At 38.3% G+C, this 26967-nt stretch overlaps 2 protein-coding genes across 3 annotated transcripts in view; one reads left to right on the forward strand and one right to left on the reverse strand.

Moving 5' to 3' along the window:
* Nucleotides 1-4808, reverse strand: part of ano8b (anoctamin 8b) — a 36606-nt gene extending 31798 nt beyond the window's left edge. Inside the window, exon 1 of one of the 2 annotated variants that reach the window (XM_083558441.1) lies at nucleotides 4598-4808. Coding sequence is in view for 1 of the 2 variants with exons in the window: in XM_083558440.1 (XP_083414566.1) it covers nucleotides 1747-1876 (130 nt within the window). In the remaining variant the exon portion in view is untranslated. Of the gene's footprint in view, nucleotides 1-1746; nucleotides 2169-4597 lie in introns of those variants that run through there. The other variant, XM_083558440.1, reaches the window with a different exon arrangement.
* On the forward strand, nucleotides 4172-26489 carry gtpbp3 (GTP binding protein 3, mitochondrial). The gene is made up of 9 exons (XM_083558548.1): nucleotides 4172-4451; nucleotides 4585-4874; nucleotides 6196-6282; nucleotides 6917-7119; nucleotides 10246-10318; nucleotides 16217-16360; nucleotides 21336-21501; nucleotides 25184-25492; nucleotides 26238-26489. The coding sequence occupies exons 1-9, from the start codon at nucleotides 4399-4401 to the stop codon at nucleotides 26467-26469; spliced, it is 1557 nt and encodes a 518-aa protein (XP_083414674.1). The 5' UTR covers nucleotides 4172-4398; the 3' UTR covers nucleotides 26470-26489.
* Nucleotides 26490-26967: the final 478 nt, after the last annotated feature.

Raw genomic sequence — 26967 nt, forward strand, 5'->3', positions numbered from 1 at the left:
TCGAAATTAAGGCTGCAAATAAAACACAGAGAGGGCCACTGTGTACATATGCATATGCAACTTTACGGAAAAACAAGTCATGTGTCAATGATTTTTACAAAGGAATGGTCTGGTAAATTAATGAAAGAAATAAAAGTAATAAAAATTTAAGCAAATTTTGCTCATACATAAAAAGGACAAAAAAAATATAAAAGAAATGTACAAGCATATTGTTATGCATACTGGGTTTTTTTTCTTCATAAATAAGAGATAAGAGTTATAGGGGTCTCCATGACTGGAAAAATCCAAGAATGTTCAAGTTTTCCAGATTAAACATTCTTCTCTCAGAGAGTGGCTTGTAGGATGGAGTGACTATATAAATAAAGATCAATCTGAAATTAAAAAACACTCTCTACACAAACATTAAATCAATACATTAATATATTAAGTATATTAAATTTGGCTTTTATTGTCATTTCAGCCATTTAGAGAGGACAAGACAACGTTCTCCCAGGCCCAAGGTGCTACATAAAGCAACATAAATGAACACAAGATGACGCAAACTAGGACACTACATAAAGTGCGTGCAAACAACATTTAGTGTAAACAAACACAACGCAGTGAAGACAATAAACACAGTAACAGTGCAGCATTGATCAGTACAGTAAACTGTGCACAGTTTATGCCCTACTGAAAACCATTTCTCAACACATGGGTGAGCAGGACAACATTTTATACCCTGGTTCATTGCTCTAATGTCAAGGAAACAGTTGTCATTGGACAGTCTAGTTTACATCAGTTGTTGACATACAGGCCATGCGACTGCTGTATCAAAATCCCAAATAAAACTCCGTATGTATCAGTAATGGGATTCATTTCATCACCGCAAAGAGGAAACTGATGACATTAAATCCACAGAGTCACTTATGGTCTCTTTAATGTGGGAAGCTTTGTTGTCCTTTCCACTGTGTACAATGTATTGCTGACTGTTCAACCATCTCAGCCTATCTTCCACAAACTGTAGGATATAATGTCCACATTTGATGTTTTCTAGCTGACTGCATCAAACTGCGCCGCATTGGAAGGTGTGCAGGATGCGGGCCTGAACACAAGGATTAACCAAACCACTAACACGTTTCAAAGACAATTAAAAAAAACAAACAAAACGTTACTGGGGGGACGTTCAGTCCATTCACAGACACGTCTAGTGATGAAGGCTGAGCGTGACATCACCAGGTGGCTATTACCACAGGCACATCACGGAAACCAGAGGAGCTTCATGCACGAGCCCGCATCCTGCATGTGGCTAAACTGCATCCGTATAATACAAAAACAAACAAACAAACAAAAACAAATAATCAACACGCCAACTACAGAAACAGCACAAAGCCTCACAGAAAACCAACGGGATACCGAAGGAAATCGCTGAGCGCAGAATGTGGGCTGTCTCGTGGCCGCTGCACGGGAGCTCTGCCTTCTCTTTTTCTCGATCACAACGCTGGATTTAGCGTCATGTTGACATGCAATACGGCGGATGACCTTCCAGGCCCTGAGCCGCCTGCGCTCGCGCATTCGTGCCACTTTGAAACCGCGTAGACAAAAGCACGAGCGCATTGTTCAGGGCGCCTCGTTACGTTCTCCCGTCACATGCACCTGTCCCGAGCGTTCGCCTTATTGCCTTCATTTGCGCCTCCGGTCGCTTTAAGTCCCCCCCCCCTGTCTCCTAGGTGCAAAACAAAAAAAAAAAAATGGGGGACAAAAACTTACCCAAAACGCCAGAAGACGTTTGCTGGCACGAGGCGCTTTGCTCCGGTTTTTCCGTTTCTGCGGGCGCGCGGTGGCGGTGGCGCGAGGCGTCGGGATCGGCGCCGTTACCGGCGGACGCAGCGTCGGGCATGCTGCTGAACGCACCGACTGGCTGTTTGGGCTTTTATTCCGGAGGAAAGGGAAGGGGATGCGGTGTCCTAGGCTGAAGGAGCATGCAGTGAGTGCCGGTTCGGCTCGATTAAAGGGAGGTTTCAACGGAAAGGAGCGTGGAGGCGCGGCTGTGGGTCATCCTGCTTTGTAGGGGGGTGAGGAGTGAAGATCCGCCGCTTTTTGATCAGCACAAGATTTACTATGGAGGAGGGACAAAGGAGAGAAGTGACACATCGTGTCTCTCTCTCTCTCTCTCTCTCTCTCTCTCTCTCTCTCTCTCTCTCACACTCACACTCACACACACACACACACACACAAACACTATATTTGCCTTACTATCCTTTTTGAGGACCTTCTATCCACAAGCATTAATGCAGCTAATTCAATGTTATGCCTACACCTAAATCTAACCATGAATAAAAGCTTTCTGTGAACAAACGAACAAACAACAACAATACAACCAATATCCTAAAACGTATTTTTTTGCCCTGTGGGAAACAGTAAAATGGGATTTAAAATAAATAAACAATGCAAGAGATTAATATTTATACCTGCACAAATTACAGTTCTCTGTAAACAATCAAGCAAATAACAACAGTTAAAAAAACAACTATTACTACTACCACTAATAATAATAATAATAATAATAATAATAATAATAATAATAATAATAATAATAATAATTTGGTTCTTTGGGGATCTCTAAGAAGGTTCCCACACGGTTAAAGAACATTCTCATCCTTGTAGCAGATATTTGATCCCACAATGATGTAGAAATGTGACCACATACACACAAGAAGGGAACAAGAGAACTGAAGCCATGTTTCACAAGTTTGTCCCTTACTTAGTCCCACACAGGAGCATCAAATAACACAAATCTGGTTTTTGCTATATATTTTGCTATAGACTCTCTATGTAAAGCCAAATACTTTACCACTGCTTGCAGTGCTTTTGTTTCTGTTTATTTTTTGGGGCCATTAAAAAAAAAACAGATAGAGAGAGAGAGAGAGAGAGAGAGAGAGAGAGAGAGAGAGAGAGAGAGAGAGAGAGAGAGAGAGAGAGAGAGGGCCCTGGCATCGTTTTGTATCTAAATCCTTCAGCTTGTGTGACTCATTTCTCTCAGCAGGTGCATTCAGTAAACATGGTGGCGCTAATGAAAGGCAAATTCTGACAGATCCTTAAGAGGTGTATGGTTTATTTATCAGCACAAATAAATAAAAAAACCTCCTCAGAGATTAACATTTTGTCTACAGTTCAAATTTAACTGTATAATAACCCTGTGCAGCAGAGTTTCTTCAGTTACAGAACAATAAATCTGATGACTATTATGAGGAAATGAGAGATTAACCTGCTGTACAGAAGCACTATGGAGAGAGAGGTGCATGTGCACTGAAAAGAGAAAATACAGGAGCAGTAGTCGTGCAGTAGACTGGGAAATCTAAAATCGTGCTCGAAACTGCAAACTACAGACAGGACCATACATATCTCTGTCCTCATCCCCTCATAGCTACTGAGCAGCCCTCCCCTCACTGCTGAGAGGAAGACAAGTCATATCATTTCTGCTTACTCACCATTCCCATGCCTTTGCACCTCTGCAGAGAAGTGCACCATGCTGAATGAGCTTTGGATTCCTGATACACTCCCAGCTCATTGTTCATGTGCTTTACAGCCCAGACGCCTGGTATAGACTATTCTATTTCCTGCAATATTTTATTTCGGCAGTAAGATCAGGTTATTATCAGCATGGGGTGATGAACGAAACAAAAGACTTTAGTATATTATTATTATTCAATTAATACAATAGTAATTAATAGTATTACCCCGATATTACATATATTATATATAAATACAATTATCTTTTTTTTTTTTTTTTTTTTTTTAAGATCGCATGACATTTTTGTAGATTTCCAATTTATAGCTTGAGTTTTAAATGTTTATCTTATTGGACAAATTGGCAACAAAATAAATCATTTGTACCGGTAGCCCAATTATCATTAGATATTTGTGAGTATGAATTTATCAAACATTAACATTAATGATTGCTTTTTTAAGCATAAGAAATAGGAATAATAATGCTAAGCCATTAAAAAATGCTTTTTCTTTTTTTTTTTTTTAAGAACCGGATCTGTCCATATTTACATTTACAGTGTCAATACGGACACTTTATAAGAACGCACGAAGGCGTGGTCAGATTTGATCGGCGGCACAAACAACGAATCAGAGGCGCACATAGACTTGAGTTAGAGTGACGCCGACCAATGAAATTCAGGGAAAACAAAAGAACCGCAACCTCATTGGATTTTAAAAAGGAAAATAGACCTTCACGTGTTGCAGGATTTTTTTTTCTTCGTAATATTCAGCTGCATGTATTTAAAAATTGGAAATGTGTCTAAAAAAGGATTATGATGTTAAATGCAAAAATCGAGCGGTGTAATCAGAATATCATCCTTTGATTATAATATTAACCAAAAAGCATCGTTAGCAAAATAGCAGAAGCTGAGCATGACACCTGCCGGCTGCTGGAGGATTATTGGCCTTTTTAAAAACGTCGTCAGGTTTGTGAGATACGTTTGTGCGTATAAATCGATTAGGATTTCTAGCTAAATTGTAAGTCGCTATAGCGTGTGGAAATGGCGAGATCAAGATGGCGAACATCTCCATAAACCTTCTACATGTTTAATTCCATAGGCGACGAGTGTACCTCAGGTGTCCTGTCGTCTCTGGTCAGGCTTGGCTGTGCAGACCGTTCGGCAGCTGTCCTGTCACCGGTTTCGAGGACACAATTTTCGCTTTGTCTTCAGGACGAGGTCGTTGTGGGGTAGCCGTCGTGCGCGTGAGCGGACCGGATGCTGCCCGAGCTCTGCGCGCACTGACCAGCCTAAAGCGCGCGCCGAACCCCCGCACTGCGCTCCTCCGCAACATCACCCACCCCACATCTCAGGAGCTGCTGGACCGGGGCCTTGTTCTGTGGTTCCCAGGTGCGTGATCAGAGATCGTGATAAGGATTCATCTCCTGACGGTTCACACAACGTTTTTTTTTTTTTAATTATATTTATTATTGTTTTTTTTTTTGTTTTTTTTGCTGTATTCTGCAGGTTCTGGACGAAAATCGAATGTTGAAAAAACATTTCTTTGTTTGTCAATTATGAGTCATCTTATCCATATTTACATGAAACTGTAGAAGTGCATGTAAGCACGTTCACACCATTATTAAAAATGAAAAACTTAAACGTGCATGCAGAGACAGACCAAAGAAAAAAATTAATAAAAAATCATTTATTCAGTCATCACAAAGAACCATTTTATTCTGGTCAGCGCCAAAGTGCATGTACCATGTGTGCGTTTACACACATCAGTCAGGCATACCATTATGACCACCTGCCAAATATTTTGTTGGTCCCCCTTTTGTTGCCATAACATTAACATTAATTTCTTCAGCAATTTGAGCTACAGGAGCTCGTCTGTTCAATCGGACAACACGGGCCTTCGCTCCCCATGTGCATCAGTGTGCCTTGGTTTCCCAGGACCCTGTTGCTGGTTCACCACTGTTTCTTCCTTGGACCACTTTTGTTAGATAATGATCACTGCAAACTGGGAACATCCCACAAGAGCTGCAGTCCTGGAGATGCTCTGACCCAGTCGTCCAGCTATCACAATCTGGCCCTTGTAAAACTCGCTCAAATCCTTACACTTGCCAATTTTTCCTGCTTCTAAACCCACAAACAGGTGCTATGATGAGATAATCAGTCTTATTCACTTCATCGCTCATAATATTATAATGTCATAATGTTATGCCTGGTTGGTGTATGTACACCTGGGGGCAATTAAGACACTATTTTTTACTTCTGACATTTTTTCTGAAGGAATATTGTGTTAATCTCAACACTGACAGCATCTTAAGATAATGATTGAACCAGGGACCCTGGAGCTATGAGATGGGAATTTTACACTCTTCACCACTGTAGGGTCCCAAAAAGTCCACGTTTTGCTTTTTTTCAATCACTTATTTTTCCCATCTGAAGGTCCATTTAGGGATATTTAAGGCATAGGAATTTGTATCAAGAAGTATTAAACCTGTATACAGTCATTTCTGTTAACACTGTTGGCCTTGAGACCTACTTGTTGGTCATTATCCTGTAGGAAGATAAACAATTTGCGTTGTTTGTTTCATTATTATTGCAGTATGCAAACTTTTGCACTCAACAGTATGAAATAATGAATGTATATACACCAATGTTGCGTGTTGTGGCATCTAATATTGGTCTATATTCTTATAGTCTACTTTGTGTTTTCTTTAAGGTCCTCAAAGTTTCACAGGAGAAGACAGTGCTGAGTTTCACATACATGGAGGACCTGCTGTCATTAATGGTGTTTTACAAGCCCTTGGTATGACTATTATTTTTAATGAAGCATTAATGGGTTTTACATTGTACATTTTTACCCACAAGATAGCAATAACAGTTGGTTCTTTTTGTATAATAAACAAAATTTTAAACACAACAAAAAGCAGTTTTCATGAGCTTTCTATGTACACAAAAGGCCAATTTCTCCCAAATATTGTTCACAAATCTGTCTAAATCTATGTTAGTGAGCACTTCTCCTTTACCGAGAGAATCCATCCACCTCACAGGGGTGGCAAATCAAGATGCTGATTAAACAGCATGATTATTGCACAGATGTGCTTCAGGCTGGCCACAATAAAAGGCGTTTCAGAGAATTAAGCAGGACATCCAACCGGCCTCACAACCGCAGACCGGGTGTGACCACAGCAGCCCAGGACCTCCACATCCAGCATCTTCATCTCCAACATTGTCTGAGACCACAGATTTGTGAACAATATTTGAGAGAAATTGGCCTTTTGTGTACACATAAAAAGTCTTGAATTTTTGAGTTCAGCTCATAGAAAATAGTGGCAAAAACAAAAGTGTTGCATTTATAATTTTGTTCAGTATACATTCCCCCTCTGACTCCACAGATATTGCAACTCTACCATAAATTTTTATTTGTATTTTCATTTTAGGGAGTCTGCCCGGGCTGCGACCTGCAGAGGCAGGGGAGTTTACCCGACGTGCGTTCCATGCTGGAAAGTTGGATTTGACCGAAGTAGAGGGGTTGGGGGATTTAATCCATGCAGAGACTGAAGCTCAGAGAAGACAAGCACTCAGGCAAATGGCGGGGGACCTCGGGCGCCTATACAACGACTGGAGTCAGCAGCTTAAACATGTATGTTAAGTTTTTATGTCAAAATAGCAGAATCAGGTGCAATATTAGGTCCAAGTCAGTATCAAACATACAGACAGTAGTAATATTACATTAATACTGCACGTCTCTTAATTTAGTATATTAACACATAATGTCAATGACAGCAAAAGTACTGTAATATTATTACAAAATGTTCACAATGTTGCAATGGATATTTTTGTTCTTTATTCAGTACAGTTTGTTAAGCATTGGCTGCTAAGTAACATGACCTTAAAACCTTGTTCTATTATGCAGAATTAAATTTATTGTGATGTGTTTACTAGTGCAGTTGTGTTGAGGATTTTACACTGGCTTAGAATGCAGGTCAGCCGGTCAGATTTCAGTACATCAGAAGGTGGCGTTGTTGGACTAAAACACTGAAGTGCCTCTAATAAATTATCAATCAGTATTGAAGTATTGAGAATGCGAGTGTGTGTTTGTGTGTTTGCAGGTGCACATGTTTAAATGTCTTTGATATAGAATTTCTTTAAAAAGAATGCATGTCACTGTGGGTGTTTTTGTGTATATCTATGTATTTGTATGTCTCTGTGGGTGTATATGTGTGTGTGTGTATATCTCTATGTATTTGTATGTCACTGTGGGTTTATGTGTGTGTGTATATCTCTATGTATTTGTATGTCACTGTGGGTGTGTGTGTGTGTGTGTGTGTGTGTGTGTGTGTGTGTGTGTGTGTGTGTGTATATCTATGTATTTGTATGTCTCTGTGGGTGTATGTGTGTATTTGTGTATATCTCTATGTATTTGTATGTCACTGTAGGTCTGTGTGTGTGCGTGTGTGTGCGTGTTTGTGTGTATGTTTCTATTTATTTGTATGTCACTGTGGGTGTATGTATGTGGACTTCACAGTGGATGTCACTGTGTGGTTGATACTGTGGTTGTATGTGTATTTTGGAGCTTGTCACTGTGTACATACCTGTGTGTGTGTGTGTGTGTGTGTGTGTGTGTGTGTGTGTGCATACCTTCTTTTCTCCTGCCTGTTTGTGTTTTGGATCTTATCCAGAGCTGTTCAGTAGGTGAGGAGCACAGCTCAGGAGGCAGGAAATCCTGCCATGGGTGTACGCCAGAGTTTCTTATGTTCCTGAGGGATTTGAGTGACAGGGTGGCTCGCTGGTCTCATACAGAGGAATTTTGCAAGCACTCCAAAGCACATATTTTCAATGGTCCAGTGTAAAGCATGCAGGAACTTTTGCAGATTGCATAGTATTTAAAATAAGGACATCTATGCCGTTCTTAAGTCTGTTAGACATGCTTGTATTTTTTGTAGCGATTTTTTTCTTTGTAGAAATTTAAAACTGAAGTTTAATATCGTAACGCTTTGGACAGTTTAGTTCAGATATTCAATCTGGGATTGCATTTGTGGCATTTTGCAAACACCCTTATCAAGAACAATGATTTCATTTGTACAAGTGAGTAGTTAAGGGTTACTTGCTCAAGGTAAAAGTAAAAATTGTATTGATAATCTATTTAATTCTGCAACGCTGCTTTGGTACAATGTCCATTGTTAGAAGTGGTATAGAAAGTAAATGAAATTAAGTGGTAGATTGCCAGCACTGGGATTTAAACTCACAACCCTCTGATTAGAAGTCCGATGTCAGTCCAACAAGTTTTCTGCTTCTGTTCTAATAAATGGCACTATGGACTATTTTAAAATGAATATACCTGCTGATATGTAAAAGTTATTTGCATTAAGTGTTTTATTGCTTTGCTACTACTATGATAATTGTGTGACGTAATATAAATAAGGCAGCAGGAGGTCTGTGTATGCAACATTTAATTGATTAGTATTTCTTTGTTTGTTTATCTTTGCTTTTTTAAAAAAAAATAAAAAATAAAAAACAGTGACCTTTATCTAAAACTAATACTATCTTTAATCTACTCAGTAACACATCCTAATCATTTAGCAGATTTTAAGTGTTGATTTGTTAGAAGCCAAACTGATTTGTACATCTTGTTCGCACATTTATTTTTCATTTATGCTGTTTTGACAATGATTATTTTAGAACTACTTGTCCATTGACCAGATGAAAGATTGGTACACTACGTCCAAATGTTTGTGGACACCAGACCAATAAACCTGTATGTGCATTTTAAACATCTCATTTAAGATTTACCCAATTGTTTTTTATAATGTCCACTTTTTTTTTATAATGAGCTCTCCTCTACTCTACTCTACTCTACTCAGGAAAGCCTTTTCAGTAGATTTTGTGTATTTTCTGTATGTGATGATTTGTGATTATTTACCTGCAAGAGCATTAGTAAGATATGACACTGATGTTGATTGAGGAGTTCAGGGGTGAAGTCCGTGTTTCATTCCAACCCAAATGTGTTTAGTAGGGATGAGGACAGGGATCTTTACAGGACTCTCGAGTTCTTTTCTGCAGCTCACTTTGTGTACGGAAACACTCCCATGCTGGATAAGGTTTCGGGCTCTTAGTTCTAATAAAGAGGAATTCAAAACTACAGAATACAAAGACATCCTATACAGTTGTGGTTTTCCAACTTTGTGGCAACAGCCTGGGGCTGAACCACATGGGTGTAATGATCAGGTGTCTGTATAATATGTCTTAAAATGTCAGTTATTATATTTTAGTTGTTTTGCTGTTATTCTAGTTGTGAACTGCTTCAAACTGAAAGGAATGATTAGTGCCAGTTTGTTTAAAAAACTTGTATCGCACAAAATGGATGTCAGTCTTCTTTGATAAGTAGCAGTAGTAACAATGCTGTTGTTGGCAACGGTTATGTTTGGGATTGTGTAATGTTTTTTTTTCTTATTTTTTTTGTTTGTGTTTTCCGACCTTTCCTGGGAGGTCTGAAAAACATCCCACCATTTGGATTTAGTCCAACTCTACAGCCTGTGTTGATTAAAGCCAGCATGTCAGTGTTCTTTGCTTTCACAATGACCAAGGCAGAGAAATTAAATCCTCAAATGGGGAAGGTTCATTTGAAAAAAAGTAGTAAAATCTTCAAGGACTCTTTTATTTAATTTAGCATGGAAAACGTGTTTTAATCAATTGGAGCAAATTAAGAATAAAAATAACTTTCTTTCAATTTTTAACCAAATAATTGTATGTTTTCTTTTGATTGCAGTGTTTAGCGCACCTGGAAGCTTTCATTGACTTCAGTGAGGATGAGCTCATAGAGGATGGAGTCTTAAATCAAGGTGTGTCTCAAAATCTTGAGAAGATAAGCAATTAAGGCATATTTTTCCAGTACAAAATGAAAAAACTTCCTGTTTGCACCAGGAAGTCTGTTTCACAACCACTGTATTATTGTAGTCCAGGTGTTGAAATGTCAGTTTCCTTTTGGAGAAATGGTCAGATTAATGTTTCAATGCAGCTTTGCAGTACGAAAAAAATAACATTCCTCACTACGTGCTCAGTGTACCTGTTATCATTTCCCCTGCATCTGTATTAGGCAGGGACACATTGTATTTGTGTTGCGATGTGTTCCTCAAGAGAGTTTATAGGACTTTGTCATGCGTCAAGGAACAAGGCTGTCACAGTCCATCTCCTTCCTCTGAGTGACATCAGCTTGGCTGGCAGTGGCTAGGAGCTGAAGTGCAAACGGATGCTGGCTTTGATCTGAAGTTTAGGAGATTTTGCTGGATACAGCACTCAATAGAATTGGCAAGATCATTTATGTTATGAACATTTATTTATTTTGTACTTCTATCTCAAAGTGGGTTGAAGTACTCAAAAATGAGATTTGATACGAGGTTACATTTACAAAATGCAGAAAAAAAGTTGTTCACAAGAAACCAAAAAGATTATTTCTCTTTCTCTCTCTCTCTCTCTCTCTCTCTCTCTCTCTCTCTCTCTCTCTCTCTCTCTCTCTCTCGCTCTCTCTCTCTCTCGCTCTCTCTCTTATTCATTCATATATATATATATATATATATATATATATATATATATATATATATATATATATATATATATATATATACACAGTGAGGAAAATAAGTATTTGAACACTCTGCTATTTTGCAAGTTCTCCCACTTAGAAATCATGGAGGGGTCTAAAATTGTCATCTTAGGTGCATGTCCACTGTGAGAGACATATTCTAGAGTTTAACAGAAATCACAATGTATGATTTTTTTAACTATTTATTTGTATGATACAGCTGCAAATAAGTATTTGAACACCTGTCTATCAACTAGAATTCTGACCCTCAAAGACCTGTTAGTCTGCCTTTAAAATGTCCCCCTCCACTACATGTATTATCCTGAATTAGATGCACCTGTTTGAGGTCGTTAGCTGCATAAAGACACCTGTCCACCCCATACAATCAGTAAGAATACAACTACTAACATGGCCAAGACCAAAGAGCTGTCCAAAGACACTAGAGACAAAATTGTACACCTCCACAAGGCTGGAAAGGGCTACGGGGAAATTGCCAAGCAGCTTGGTGAAAAAAGGTCCACTGTTGGAGCAATCATTAGAAAATGAAAGAAGCTAAACATGACTGTCAATCTCCCTCAGACTGGGGCTCCATGCAAGATCTCACCTCGTGGGGTCTCAATGATCCTAAGGAAGGTGAGAAATCAGACCAGAACTACACGGGAGGAGCTGGTCAATGACCTGAAAAGAGCTGGGACCACCGTTTCCAAGGTTACTGTTGGTAATACACTAAGACGTCATGGTTTGAAATCATGCATGGCACGGAAGGTTCCCCTGCTTAAACCAGCACATGTCCAGGCACGTCTTAAGTTTGCCAATGACCATTTGGATGATCCAGAGGAGTCATGGGAGAAAGTCATGTGGTCAGATGAGACCAAAATAGAACTTTTGGGTCATAATTCCACTAAACGTGTTTGGAGGAAGAAGAATGATGAGTACCATCCCAAGAACACCATCCCTACTGTGAAACATGGGGGTGGTAGCATCATGCTTTGGGGGTGTTTTTCTGCACATGGGACAGGGCGACTGCACTGTATTAAGGAGAGGATGACCGGGGCCATGTATTGCGAGATTTTGGGGAACAACCTCCTTCCCTCAGTTAGAACATTGAAGATGGGTCGAGGCTGGGTCTTCCAACATGACAATGACCCAAAGCACACAGCCAGGATAACCAAGGAGTGGCTCTGTAAGAAGCATATCAAGGTTCTGGCGTGGCCTAGCCAGTCTCCAGACCTAAACCCAATAGAGAATCTTTGGAGGGAGCTCAAACTCCGTGTTTCTCAGCGACAGGCCAGGAACCTGATTGATCTAGAGAAGATCTGTGTGGAGGAGTGGGCCAAAATCCCTCCTGCAGTGTGTGCAAACCTGGTGAAAAACTACAGGAAACAATTGACCTCTGTAATTGCAAACAAAGGCTACTGTACCAAATATTAACATTGACTTTCTCATGTGTTCAAATACTTATTTGCAGCTGTATCATACAAATTAATAGTTAAAAAATCATACATTGTGATTTCTGGATTATGTCTCTCACAGTGGACATGCACATACGATGACAATTTCAGACCCCTCCATGATTTCTAAGTGGGAGAACTTGCAAAATAGCAGATTGTTCAAATACTTATTTTCCTCACTGTGTATATATATATATATATATATATATATATATATATATATATATGTATGTATGTATGTATGTATGTGTGTGTGTGTGGGTGGGTGTGTGGGTGTGTGTGTGTGTATACATACAGTACAGATGTGCAGACCTGCAGTAACTACAGGGGAATTAAGTTGATCAGTCACACCATGAAGTTATGGGAAAGAGTAGTGGAAGCCATGTTGAGAGAAGAGGTGACCATCTGTGAGCAACAGTATGGTTTCATGCCGAGGAAGAGCACCACAGATGCCTTATTTGCTTTAAGGATGTTGATGGAGAAGTATAGAGAAGGACAGGAGGAGCTGTATTGTGTATTTGTGGATTTAGAGAAAGCGTACGACAGGGTGCTGAGAGAGGAGTTGTGGTATTGTATGAGGAAGTCAGGTGTGTCAGAGAAGTATGTGAGGGTGGTGCAGGACATGTATGAGGACAGTGTGACGGCAGTAAAGTGTGCAGTAGGTACGACAGACTGGTTCAGGGTGAAGGTTGGACTGCATCAAGGATCGGCCCTGAGCCCTTTCCTGTTTGCAGTGGTGATGGACAGGTTGACGGACGAGGTCAGACAGGAGTCTCCCTGGACTATGATGTTTGCAGATGATATTGTGATTTGTGGTGAGAGTAGAGAGCAGGTTGAGAAGAGCCTGGAGAGGTGGAGATATGCGCTGGAGAGAAGGGGAATGAAAGTCAGTAGGAGTAAGACAGAGTACATGTGTGTGAATGAGAGGGAGGGCAGTGGAGTGATGCGGTTGCAGGGAGAAGAGGTGGAGAAGGTGGAGGAGTTCAGGTACCTGGGGTCAACAGTGCAAAGTAATGGAGAGTGTGTTAGGGAAGTAAAGAAAAGAGTGCAGGCAGGGTGGAGTGGGTGGAGAAGAGTGACAGGAGTGATTTGTGATAGAAGAGTATCTGCAAGAATGAAAGGGAAAGTTTATAGGACTGTGGTGAGACCTGCGATGTTGTATGGATAAGAGACAGTGGCATTGAGTAAAAGACAGGAGGTGGAGCTGGAGGTAGCAGAGCTGAAGATGTTGAGGTTTTCGTTGGGAGTGACGAGGATGGACAAGATTAGAAATGAGTTTATTAGAGGGACAGCACATGTAGGATGTTTTGGTGACAAGGTGAGGGAGGCGAGATTGAGATGGTTTGGACATGTGCAGAGAAGGGACATGAATTATATTGGTAGAAAAATGCTGAAGATGGAGCCACCAGGTAGGAGGAAAAGAGGAAGGCCAAGGAGGAGGTTCATGGATGTGGTGAGGGAAGACATGCAGGTAGTTGGTGTAAAAGAGGCAGATATAGAGGACAGGGTGGTATGGAGACGGATGATCCGCTGTGGCGACCCCTAATGGGAGCAGCCGAAAGAAGAAGAAGAAGAAGAAGAAGAAGAAGACAGACCAAAAGTTTGGACACACCTTCTCATTCAAAGAGTTTTCTTTATTTTCATGACTATGAAAATTGTAGATTCACACTGAAGGCATCAAAACTATGAATTAACACGTGGAATTATATATGGAATTATATACATAACCAAAAAGTGTGAAACAACTGAAAAATGTCATATTGTAGGTTCTTTAAAGTAGCCACCTTTTGCTTTGATTACTGCTTTGCACACTCTTGGCATTCTCTTGATGAGCTTTAAGAGGTAGTCACCTGAAATGGTCTTCCAACAGTCTTGAAGGAGTTCCCCGAGAGATGCTTGGCACTTGTTGGCCCTTTTGCCTTCACTTTGCGGTCCAGCTCACCCCTAAACCATCTCGATTGGGTTCAGGTCCGGTGACTGTGGAAGCCAGGTCATCTGGCGCAGCACCCCATCACTCTCCTTCTTGGTCAAATAGCCCTTGATGCCTTCAGTGTGACTCTACAATTTTCATAGTCATGAAAATAAAGAAAACTCTTTGAATGAGAAGGTGTGTCCAAACTTTTGGTCTGTACTGTATGTATATGTACGTATATGTATGTGTATAGATATAGATATATTCTATAAATAAATAGATATATTTATAAAAAAAGTATAAATAAAGTGTGTGTGTGTATGTCCTTTCATTCAAACCTGGATAAATGTTTTTGCTGAGCTTGTTTGCGCACCAAAAACATTTATCCAGGTTTGAATGAAAGGACTTTAGTGCCCTGCTCAGAGCTCTGACCATAACCCCATAAATATTATATTCAGATTTTTATAAATTAGCTCTCTGACGAGTCCTTTGTTTAAAGCACTATACAAATTATATTAGCTTGAGTTGAACTAGAACATCGACTGCATCCCATGACATTTGTGCCTCTTAATTTGTGACCTCACCAATGCTCTTGTAGCTGAATGACCACAATGTCCCACAGACACACAATATCTAGTAGAAAGCCATCCCGGATAAACTATGCTTATGCTAAGAGCAAAGTTGGTAATAAATCTGGAAAAGTTTTTTAAAAAGCAAATGTAAGTAAAATGGTCAGGTGTACAGAAACTTATGGACATCCGCCAAATTTCTGACACAGTAGTTACACATTCATCTCATATTAAATTTTCTTCATTAGAATAATCTTTAAAAACCAATTACCAAAGTATTATTGCCCCAAAGAGGAGATAAGGACCATTAACTGAACAAAGACACCTGAAGTAACTTTGAGAGAACAAAAAATGTCTAATGCCTTTTGCATATGCATATTTATTCTGTTTATTATACAACAAACTAGTTAATTTAATGGTATGAAGACCTACTTTAACCAAACACAAAATGTACAGGTGTTAAACTTTTCTTTTTATTGAAAAATCCTCTCTTAGTATGAATAACAGCTTTACAAACTCTTGGCAACTGTGTGCACTTTTTTCTTTTTTTATAAAAATGTTCTGGCAAAGATTTCACAGTTGTGATTTCATGCATAGTGCTGCTGGGGAGACGGATGAGTTTGAGTTTCTCTTGAAACTTTTCTGCTGTTAACATGATTATTGTTATTTTAAAACTGAGTTGACATTTAAAGGTATTCAGTAGATAACCTGGAGAACTGCTACACAAAACAGACCTTTTGGTAGGTTTGAAAGGTTTTTAAAATTGAAACACCAGTAAGTGTTAATGCTCAGTGACAGTTCAAGACAATAGATAAATTTGCCATTTTTTTAAACACACAATGTATGTAAAAGAGGTAAAAGGACAGGGAAATTTGTCAGTTTGTGGTGTTAAATAACTTTTCTAGCACAGTGTATTAGGATCATGAAAAAGGCTAAAGAAACATGTACTGTAGTCATTTAAATTGTGGCTTGTCTGATTGTGATTCATTTGAAGATATTACCACACACAAATTCTAAATTTTCTAAAATTGATTAGTAAAAGAAATAAAAGTGGGAAGTTCTCCTGCAACCCTGTTTGTAACTCAAGCGACCCCATGTAAGGTCACGCCCTTTATTATTATATATTTTTCGGTAACCTCAATATAATTCTTAACATTATTAAAACTCTCCTGGAGTAGTTAAATGTTGAATCTTCTCATGCAATGCTTTTGTTTCGATCCATGCAGTGGACATTGCAGCATCGAAGCTACAAGTGGAAATACAGAAGCATCTTTCTGATGAGCGACGAGGCGAGCGACTGCGCAATGGTGTACAGGTGGTCATAGCCGGATCAACCAATGTGGGCAAGAGCAGCCTTTTCAATTTACTGTGTAAGAAGCAGCCCGTGGCATTAATGTTTATAAATGCCTGGTTTCCTTTACCTACTCTACTTTAGTACTATTGAAATTGAATACTTGTACTCTTTATTGATCTCATTGCCCCTTAAAAACATATTTTATTCCAAGTTATTTAGTGTACTTGTTACAAATCTTTAAGGTTTCTTTTCTTATCCAGCCAATGATTATGCAATATGACAATCCACTGGATTAAGTTTAGCATTTAATCAAGTTCATAAACACCCTGCATATATTAAGCAATTCTGATTTTTTATTTTTTTTGTGTTGTTGCATTTAAAGGAAACTTCTCTAGGTTATGTATGTAACCCTAGTTCCCTGAGGGAACGAGACAATGCTCAAAGCTTTGGGAACACGACTATACTGTCCACGTTCTGAAAAATGGGTGTAATCAGTCAAAATTGGACACAGGCCAGGAAATATAAAATGCACATGGAGTGAAGCGGGTGTCAGCTTCTGTAAAAGAGAAGGAAGCGCTACAGGGATGCCGGCAGTGTGGCAAAAAGACGAAGCGTTCCTTACAGGAACTCGAGCTGTGTCACAACTCTTTGGGAATGAGTGTCCAATCACGCCAGACTGACCAGTCCCTGACTAATGTGTGTGGGCACAGCTAGGTCGAAGGACAGATGGGCCAGGAGTGGCCCTATGGTCCAGGTTGTAGAACCAGATGAAGGGTAGACCAGCCTGCAGTGTTGCAGCTGTCTTGAAGGGGTACTCCAGAGGACCAAGCCTTAGAGGCTGTCACACTCTGGGTCAAGTAAGCTCTGACCCCAAATGGAGCTGAGAGACCAGAGGACTCATGAGAGGATGCGGTGGCATCAATGCTCAAGGTTTACTTATTAGCAGAGAGGCCTCTCCTCGGAGGGCTGTAGCAGACGAGCAGTTGCTCAAACTTCCTCCAGGGCCCCGTCCTGTGGACGCAAGTGTCCAGTGCTCGCATCGGGCCAAGCTGGTTCAGTTTCTTCTATTTCGGGCCTGAAACGGAGGAGGGTAGAAAGCCTGTAACCTCACGTGTCATGGGACGACCGAGGGCACCTTGGGGATGTAATCCATTCTAGCGTACAAGAAGGCACTGGCCATGCCTGGAGTAAACTTCAAAAAGGAGGGGCCACGGAAAGGACCTGCAGATCTCTGAATCTCTTGAGAGAGCAAATGGCGAATAAGAATGCTGTCTTAATAGATAGGTGCCTCCAAGATGCTTTAATGCTAGAAGCACGGCCAGCATCTCTAGGCAATTGATGTGCCACAGTAAATGGGGCCCTTCCCATAGACCTTTGGCGGAGCGGCCACTCATGACCACTCCCCACCCCGTGAGAGACTCATCCGTAGTAGCGTTCCGCGACGACCGGAAACTCCCAATACGGGGCCCTGAGATAGAAACCAGGGATCTTTCCAAACATCGCTGCACGACCTTGATCATACAGAGGTGGTTGCCCTTCTGTGAGAACCCATGGGTCCTAAACCACTAAAGGGGTCTTATGTACAGAATCCCAGTGGAATAACACTGTACGCAGCTGCCCTTAGCCCTAGCAGTTTCTGAAACTGCTTGACTGTTAGATATCTATCTATCTATCTATCTATCTATCTATCTATCTATCTATCTATCTATCTATCTATCTATCTATCTATCTATCTATCTATCTACCTATCTACCTATCTATCTATCTATCTATCTATCTATCGTGCATTCAGACATGACCTGTATATATTACATATATCAAATAATATATGTAATAATGAAATGTCCTACAAACGTTTGACACGTGAAGAGGTCAAAATGTGACAACAAATGGTTAAACACTGGGGCTGGACGACATATTGTTTTTCATTGAAGTGGACACTGCACTACAAAACACTCAAGGTCGGAAGTACAAATGACTAACAGAGACTGCTATTCGTCCGCACAAGCACAACGTGCACGGTGTACGATCAGAGCTTAAAGGAAAACTCCCTGGAACACACTGATTGTGTTTATAATAAACTGTGATGTGCTTAGTGAATAATTTCTGCTGCTAATTTGTTTGGTAAAGCTATTTCTTCAAATATTCCTGTAAAACCTACATGGTTGAATGATGGCACACTCAACCATGAAGGAGATCACTAGCAAAAGTTACAATGAAATAGAGAAAAAATAATTCATAATACCAAACATTTACAGTAGCATTTAGTAGATCCCCTTATTCAGAGCAACTTACAATTATTTTATTTATACAACTGAATACTTGTGGGTTAAAGGCCTTGCTCAAGGGTCCAGCAGTGGCAGGCTGTTCAGAAGTCATTTGTCATATTCACAGATTTACCACTTCTCTTCCTTTGCAAACAGAAAGGAAGATGTTCAGGTTTTACAGGATTAAACTCAACAATTTGTATTTTTTTTTCTTTATCATATTAATGTAGGCGAAAGAAACAAATAGCACTGAGTTGGAAATGTGGACTGTAACCAGCTTAGCTAGTCACCAATTTACATGATCATGAAGGCTTTGTTGGAGAACTTAAGTATTATTGGCGTTATAAAATTGGAAGATATTAAATAACAAATAATTGTTGTTAAGGCAGTTATTGCGATTTTAGGCTTTGCCCGGGAGTGTATGAAAAGGTGAGAGAACTGGCTGAAGGACTAAAGTGCTGCTGCATCAGTCTCATTGGGTGGAGAAGCAAGGGCTAATTAATGCCATGATCTATCCATGTGAATTAGCATTTTAGGTATTGTACAAAAGTGGTATCAGAAGTGAAAAAAGAAAGGCGGTGAGCTCTCCTGGACCACTACGACTCCTGAACATTTAGACCACCGCGGAATCACCGAAGAGGCCAGAAGGCAAGAGTGGGGCATCCAGCAGCACGACCTTGTTTCTCTCGGACATGTCAGAAAGGCTGAGCTAAAGGTGGCTCTTTCTGGAGACAAGGTCTCTTTCGTGGCTCTAAGAGCAATCGCATTGACATGCGAGCACAGTGCTCCCTCGAAAACTGACTTGTGCCTCGCTCCCAGGATTTTTGTATTTCTTTGACTAAAAAATAGACAAACAATTTAACATGAAATACACATAGAGCGCTTTATGAACAAGCAAAAGCTGGCGCCAACTTCACTGCATGTGCGTTTTATACTTCCTGGTCGTGACGTCACCCCGCCGGTGACGGCCCACTTCCAATTTTTAATGATCACACACATTATTTCAGAGCTTGGACAACGCAGTCGCATTCCCAATGCGTTGTGATGCAGCTCGAGTTCCTGAAAGAGAACTGATTTACTGACAGTTCTAATTTGGTAAAAAAAAAAAAGTCATGTTTCAATGTAACAGTGATTACACTGAGTACATTTTGCAAAGTTTTTCGTTCCACTTGAGTACATACCTAGTTACCTACATACCTGGATGCTTACTTTTTTCTTTTTTTTTTTTTAAGTTAGTTGTGCTTCCATTTAAGTCTTATTTGCCATTACTTTTTACAGTTATAAGTCTGGATATCTTTGCTTCATTTTGTTAAATGTTTACATTGTGTTTTATTTAAACGGTACCATGCTTGTGCTCCTACCATAGTCTTTCTAAGAGTACAGCAAATGTTCAATTAATTTTCAACAGTTGTTTATAAATTAGTTGCTATTGTCAACAATAACTGGTAAAAGATAATCAAATAATTTTGATCTGACCTAAATGCATGGAAACGTATTTGGACAATGTCTGGATATCGTTCATTGATTAGTTTGATTCTACTTAAAATAGAGACTAATTTGCTCTGTCTTAGACAAGAGCTTAGATTCCATGCATCCTATTCAGAAGATCAGCATTTTATTCTTTCACTTTGGAGATATTTGCTCTGGAACAGTGTATTGTTCCACATCTGAAGAAACTGTACGGATGTTCTTGCACTACACTGCCTAAAGGTTGGAGACATATTTAACCCACAGTTCAATTCGCAGGAGATACATATCAATGAGTCACTGTCTACTTGAGACGTACGTCCTGTCATGACGTGTTGGAGAAACGTTCAGCATCATCTGTTTGTAAACGTGTTTCCTTATATATTGGCCGAGCCGATTCTAGACTAGAGGTGAAATCCTGCAATTGTTTTATTAAGTAGGTTCAAGTTCCCTTATCAGGGTTTATTAGGATAAATTGATGTCTGAAATATCGCTAGACATAACAACTCCAGGCAGTCATTACTCAGGCCACAGCTCCTTCCTCTGCCTCTGTAAAATCATCTCCTGCTTTGTAAATGAGCAGGAGATGCTTACACAGTGTGTTGGAGAAAAAAAAAAAAGAAAAAAAAAAAAGCAGACACTGCAATGACATTTCTATCTGCTGATTTCCATTTACTTGGTTTTATTTCATTTGTTTATTAATGGTTACATATATTTGATCATTTTAAACTTTTTTTTTTTTTTTTTACTTTTATACAGTTTATCTTTATAATGTAATGCAAAAACATAGTAGAGTTAGAGAAAGTGCACCTGTTTAGATTAAAGGAAAAGTCAAGAAAGTTTTTGTTTGTAATTAAAAACATTTAACAAATAAATCTGCCATGATAAAGATCTAGGGTTTTAAAGCTTACGTAATAACTGTATATAATGCTCGAGGTGTTTTTGGCACACAGGGCAGTAATGACAGTAGCGAGGGTGCAGGACAGGGTGTGTGGATATCGCTGAGTTTCCTGCCCCAAGTGACCCGCATTCATTAGTTCTCGGTTTTATTCCTGTTATTGTTTCCAGTCTGCCTCAAAATTGTAGAGCTTGTTTTTTTATTTTGTCATTAACACTGGGACATGGTGTTTTGATTAGTTTTCCTTTTAAAAGCTCTCATTTTATACAAGCGATTAATAAAAAAAATTATTAAGGGTTTGTATGAAAACTCTCAAAATGTTGTCTTGTATACACAGTATATCTTTATATCTACACATTCACTTAAATAAATAAATATAATATATAAAATACCTAAAATACACGTGTTTTTTTCCACAGGCCAACGTCCTGCAGCTATTGTGTCTCCGATACCAGGGACCACCCGTGACGTTGTAGAGGCGCCACTGGACATCGGAGGTTTTCCGGTTCTGTTGAGTGACACTGCAGGTTTAAGGGAGACGGACGATTTTGTGGAGCAAGAGGGTGTCCAGCGTGCCCTAAAAAGGTAAATACTGCTTGTGGGAAAGTGGTGAACAATATAAACAACACTGCGTCTAATTTAAACGCACTGGCATTTTATTTTTGTGACATATTTTTTTTAAATGCCCGGTGGAAGGAAACAAACACTTTTTCCTTATTGTGAGTGGAAACAATGATTTTAAAATTTCACCTCAGGTAGATTTCCTGTGCTCTGCTTTTTTAGATTGTATGGACGAATGGGTTACACAATGTTTATGTAATACATGTCCAACTTAAAAAAATTATCTAAAAAGAGAACAAATAAGAGTGATCATATATGTATATTTGACTTCTGATTACACTGGTGAACAGAAGGATGGAGATTGTAGCGGTAATGTAAATAATCATGTTTTAAACAGTTTGCACACCTCTACATTGAATATGATTCCCATTTTCTTTCACTTGCTGATGAAATTGGTTAATATTTAAGTAAACACATTTAATCTATTGGCATTAGTTCAATACACACTGTGAAAGCACTGATAAGAAATCTTTAAATGTTCATCTTTATTGCTATTGTGAACAACCAAGAGGCTTTTATTTTAAACATATTGAAGAGGACACACTGAGAGGTAGTGGTTAACAGAACTACACCCACTGGTTTTCAAACATCAAGATGAACTCCAAAAGTAAAGGAAAATAGCTTAATAATATATATTTTTTAATTGCATCAAGGATTTCTTTCTTAACAAAATTCAAACTCATTAAAAAAATTTTTTACTTTAAACCTTTTATCACCATGATGGTCTATTTTCACTTCTGATACCACTTTTGTGCAATACCTAAAATGCTAATTCACATGGATAGATCATGGCATCAATTAGCCCTTGCTTCTCCACCCAATGAGACTGATGCAGCAGCACTTTAGTCCTTCAGCCAGTTCTCTTACCTTTTCATACATTTCTGGGCAAAGCCTAAAATGGCAATAACTGCCTTAACAACAATTATTTATCAAAACATTTGCAAGAGTGAAACTAATGGACAGAGCTCCTGAGAACTCCTGTGGCACCATTTGTTGTTTACTTTTGCTGCAGTGGGCTGCTGGGCTGAAAACAGGGACATTCACTTTTATAGTTTTGTTGTAAGCAAGAATGATTAGAATGTTTGAGGTAAAATTAACACAAAACTGGGTGTATATTTTGTAAAATCTACACAGGATAGATTGAAAGGTAAAGATCTACAGTGTTTGTTTACTTCTTGCTAATTTTCCGATCACTGATTTGTTGTTAAGACCATAAAATCTTAATATTGCTTTATTTTATAAGCTTAATTTTGCCATTTTGGGCTTGGCCGATTCTTCCAATTTTATAACGCCAATAATACTGAAGTTCTCCAACAAAGCCTTCATGATCATGTAAATTGGTGACTAGCTAAGCTGGTTACAGTCCACATTTCCAACTCAGTGCTATTTGTTTCTTTCGCCTACATTAATATGAAAAGAAAAAAATTGTTGAGTTTAATCCTGTAAAACCTGAACATCTTCCTTTCTGTTTGCAAGGGAAGAGAAGTGGTAAATCTGTGGATATGACAAATGAACAGCCTGCCACTGCTGGACCCTTGAGCAAGGCCTTTAACCCACAAGTATTCAGTTGTATAAATGAGTTGCTCTGAATAAGGGGATCTACTAAATGCTGTAAATGTTTGGTATTATTATTAATATTTTCTCTATTTCATTGTAACTTTTGCTAGTGATCTCCTTCATGGTTGAGTGTGCCATCATTCAACCATGTAGGTTTTACAGGAATATTTGAAGAAATAGCTTTATCAAACAAATTAGCAGCAGAAATTATTCACTAAGCACATCACAGTTTATTATAAACACAATCAGTGTGTTCCAGGGAGTTTTCCTTTAAGCTCTGATCGTACACTGTGCACGTTGTGCTTGTGCGGACGAATAGCAGTCTCTGTTAGTCATTTGTACTTCCGACCTTGAGTGTTTTGTTGTGCAGTGTCCACTTCAATGAGAAACAATATGTCGTCCAGCCCCAGTGTTTAACCATTTGTTGTCACATTTTGACCTTGAATTAAAGAAATATTAAAGGCCATCTGTAGCAACATGGATATGAAGCCATAAAACCTCTTCACAAGTGTCAAACCTTTGTAGGCCATTTTATAATTACATATAATATTTGATATATGTAATATATACAGGTCAAGTCTGAATGCACTGTAGATAGATAGATAGATAGATAGATAGATAGATAGATAGATAGATAGATAGATAGATAGATAGATAGATAGATAGATAGATAGATAGATAGATAGATAGATAGATAGATAGATAGATAGATAGATAGATAGATAGATAGATAGATAGATAGATAAAAAGAAAAAGATCAGTAACAATGAGATATAAAACCAGATGGGTAATTTTTAATAATCTGAATTTTTTTTTCCTATAAAAATGATCACCTGTGAAAATAAATGGAAAATATATCCTAAAATAAAATACATACATTAAGAATTCGTATTGGCTCATATTTAAATTCATGCACACTAACAGTTATATTAGTAAAGCCCTGTTCAACCAAAATATATATATATATATATTTTTTTTTTTTATCTTAACACTGATATCTTATTGCTTTTTTAATTGTCACTCTGGCCAGGTCATAACTAGAAGCCATAATCAACAAGGCAGAATTGTTTTAAAAATAATAAGTAATTTCTTTTACATTTTTTTTTAAATGTTTAAATCTTTTGTAAAAAAAAAAAAAAAAAAAAAGGGAAATCCAGATTCTAAAATGGACAATGTACCACTACAATCTGAATAATAATATAAAGAATTGCTGTTTATTCTGGCTTTATTTGAATTTATAAATAAAGTTGCATTTGTAGTCAAATTAAATTTAATTGAAATCTTATTCCATGGCTTATTCCATGGTGTGTGAAGATTTAAATTAAATTTCATAATAATCAGGTGTTTAATTTTGGCAGCATAATGCATTTAAAATTTTTATTCATATTTTAAAAACACCAGATCTTAACACAAACCCGAGTTGAATCTTTACCATTTTACTTTCTGTTAATGCTTTAAAAATGTGAATCTCAGTTTGAAAATGGATTGTACTGCATCCATAACTGCAATAATTGAATTTTGATATTCTATACCAGATTATAATAATTATATTATAATATTATAAAAATTATATTATAATAATTATATTCTTAGTTATTTTATTATTATTTTGATTATTATATGAATTTAAAATATGAAAAATCATAACATTTCATGTCATTGCAATCCAAATACAAAGTTACACTTTTATTCAAACTGAATAATAACTTCCCTTTTTGCCTTTTCTTCCAAGGTGTGCAGATCCACTGGTCGGTAGTCCAAGTCTAACGCAAACTCGCCATCGGACTAACCTGCTAATAATCTTAATTTTTTTCCTATAAAAATGATCACCTGTGAAAATAAATAGAAAATATGTCCTAAAATATAATACATACATTTTTTTTTTTTTTTGGTTGAACAGGGCTTTACTAATATAACTGTCAGTGTGCATAAATTCAAATATGAGCCAATACAAAATCTAAATTTTTTATCTTAACACTATTTTTTTGCTGATTAAGTTGTCACTCTGGTCAGGTCATAAGTAGAAGCCATAAAACAAGGCTGAATTGTTTTAAAAATAATACGTTTTTTTTTCTTTTTTCTTTGACAGGGTGGAAGTGGCAGATCTGACTCTAGTGGTCCTCGACTCAACACAGCTTCCTCAGGAGCCTCAGATGGTGCCAGATTTCCTGAAAGACTACCTCAACAATGTGCTGCCAAAAGAGACTGATCAGGATCACATGCCGCAGCGTCTCCTGATCCTTAACAAAAGTGATCTACTGCCTAAAGAACATATCAGCATCATCCGGAAAGCCCTCAGTGACGTGTTACCTGTGGCTCCAGTCAGTATTTTATCATGCAGTACCAGAGAAGGGCTAGCTGATTTCTTAAAAGTGTTGCAGGAGAGAGTTAAGACAATGTAAGTAAAACATTGTGATGTGTCTATTCCTGTTGTTTATGCATAAATGGATTTGCACATGAGAGAATCTAAATATGGTGGAAATGTCTGTATATTTGCAATGACATAAACCATTAAAGGGTTATAAAAACATATTTAATAAAACAACTTAATAATATATTATTACTTTATTATTAATGTTTAAATCTTTTGTAAAAAAAAAAAAAAAAAAGGAAATCCCTATTCTAAAATGGACAATGTACCACTACAATCTAAATAATAATATAAAGAATTGCTGTTTATTCTGGCTTAATTTGAATTTATAAATAAAGTTGCATTTGTAGTCGAATTAAATTTAATTGAAATCTTATTCCATGGCTTGAATTGGTGTGTGAAGATTTAAATATAATTGCATAATAATCAGGTGTTTAATTTTGGCAGCATAATGCATTTAAAATTTTTATTCATATTTTAAAAAAACACCAGATCTTAACACAAACCCGAGTTGAATCTTCACCATTTCACTGTTAATGCTTTAAATATGTGAATCTTAGTTTGAAAATAGATTGTACTGCATCCATAACTAATAATAATCTGGTATAGAATATAAAAATTCAGTTATTGCAATTATATTCTTAGTTATTTTATTACTATTTTGATTATTATATGAATTTAATATATGAAAAATCATAACATTTCATGTCATTGCAATCCAAATACAAAGTTACACTTATAATAACTTCCCATTTTTGCCCTTTCTTTCAAGGTGTGCAGATCCACTGGTCGGTAGTCCAAGTCTAACGCAAACTCGCCATCGGACTAACCTGCAAAAGAGTGTTGAGGCCTTGAGTCAATATCATAAGTACAGAGACGTGGACCTGGCACTGGCAGCAGAAGGACTGCGCTTAGGTCTTAGCTGCTTGGGTAGAATCACTGGCAAGATTGGCACTGAAGAGATTTTGGATGTGATTTTTAGAGATTTTTGCATTGGGAAATAAATAGAACAATGTGCACAGTCCTTATGTCTGATGAATGATAACATCTCGAGGTTACGTATGTAACCCTAGTTTCCTGAGGGAATGAGACACTGCTTCGCAAAGCTTTGGGAACGCAGCCTCGTTGTCCGCGATCTGAAATAATGTGTGTACTCAGTCAAAATTTGATGCTACCAGGTCTACGTACCATGGTTCGCCCGGCCACCTTGGAGGAGGAGGAGACAGACTCCGTCCCAGAGAACTCTCTCCAGAACTCCCGGAAACAGCGCAACAGGGGAAGAGTTGTACAGACGTAGCCTTGGCCACGCCTGAGCCATGGCGTCACGGAGAGAAGCCTCTGGGCCCACAGGATAATCTGGTGTGCCAGCCTGTACAGGGGGGCGCAAGCTGAGACCTCCTTGATGGTTGATCCGAGGTGTTGTCTGAACAGATCAGCAGGTGATGATCTCTGAGGTCTGGGAAAAAAATGCTTCAATGCTAGAGGCACGGCCAGCATCTCAA

The sequence above is a fragment of the Silurus aristotelis genome, assembly GCF_946808225.1.
Source record: "Silurus aristotelis genome assembly, chromosome: 13".
NCBI lineage: Eukaryota > Metazoa > Chordata > Actinopteri > Siluriformes > Siluridae > Silurus > Silurus aristotelis.

Excerpts from the sequence above, each read along its gene's own strand:
- gtpbp3 (XM_083558548.1), top strand. The coding sequence starts at position 4,399 with ATGACACCTGCCGGCTGCTGGAGGATTATTGGCCTTTTTAAAAACGTC. Across the intron at positions 4,452-4,584 it reads CTTTTTAAAAACGTCGTCAG|GCGACGAGTGTACCTCAGGT; the intron begins GTTTGTGAGATA and ends TTAATTCCATAG. Across the intron at positions 7,120-10,245 it reads GGAGTCAGCAGCTTAAACAT|TGTTTAGCGCACCTGGAAGC; the intron begins GTATGTTAAGTT and ends TTTTGATTGCAG.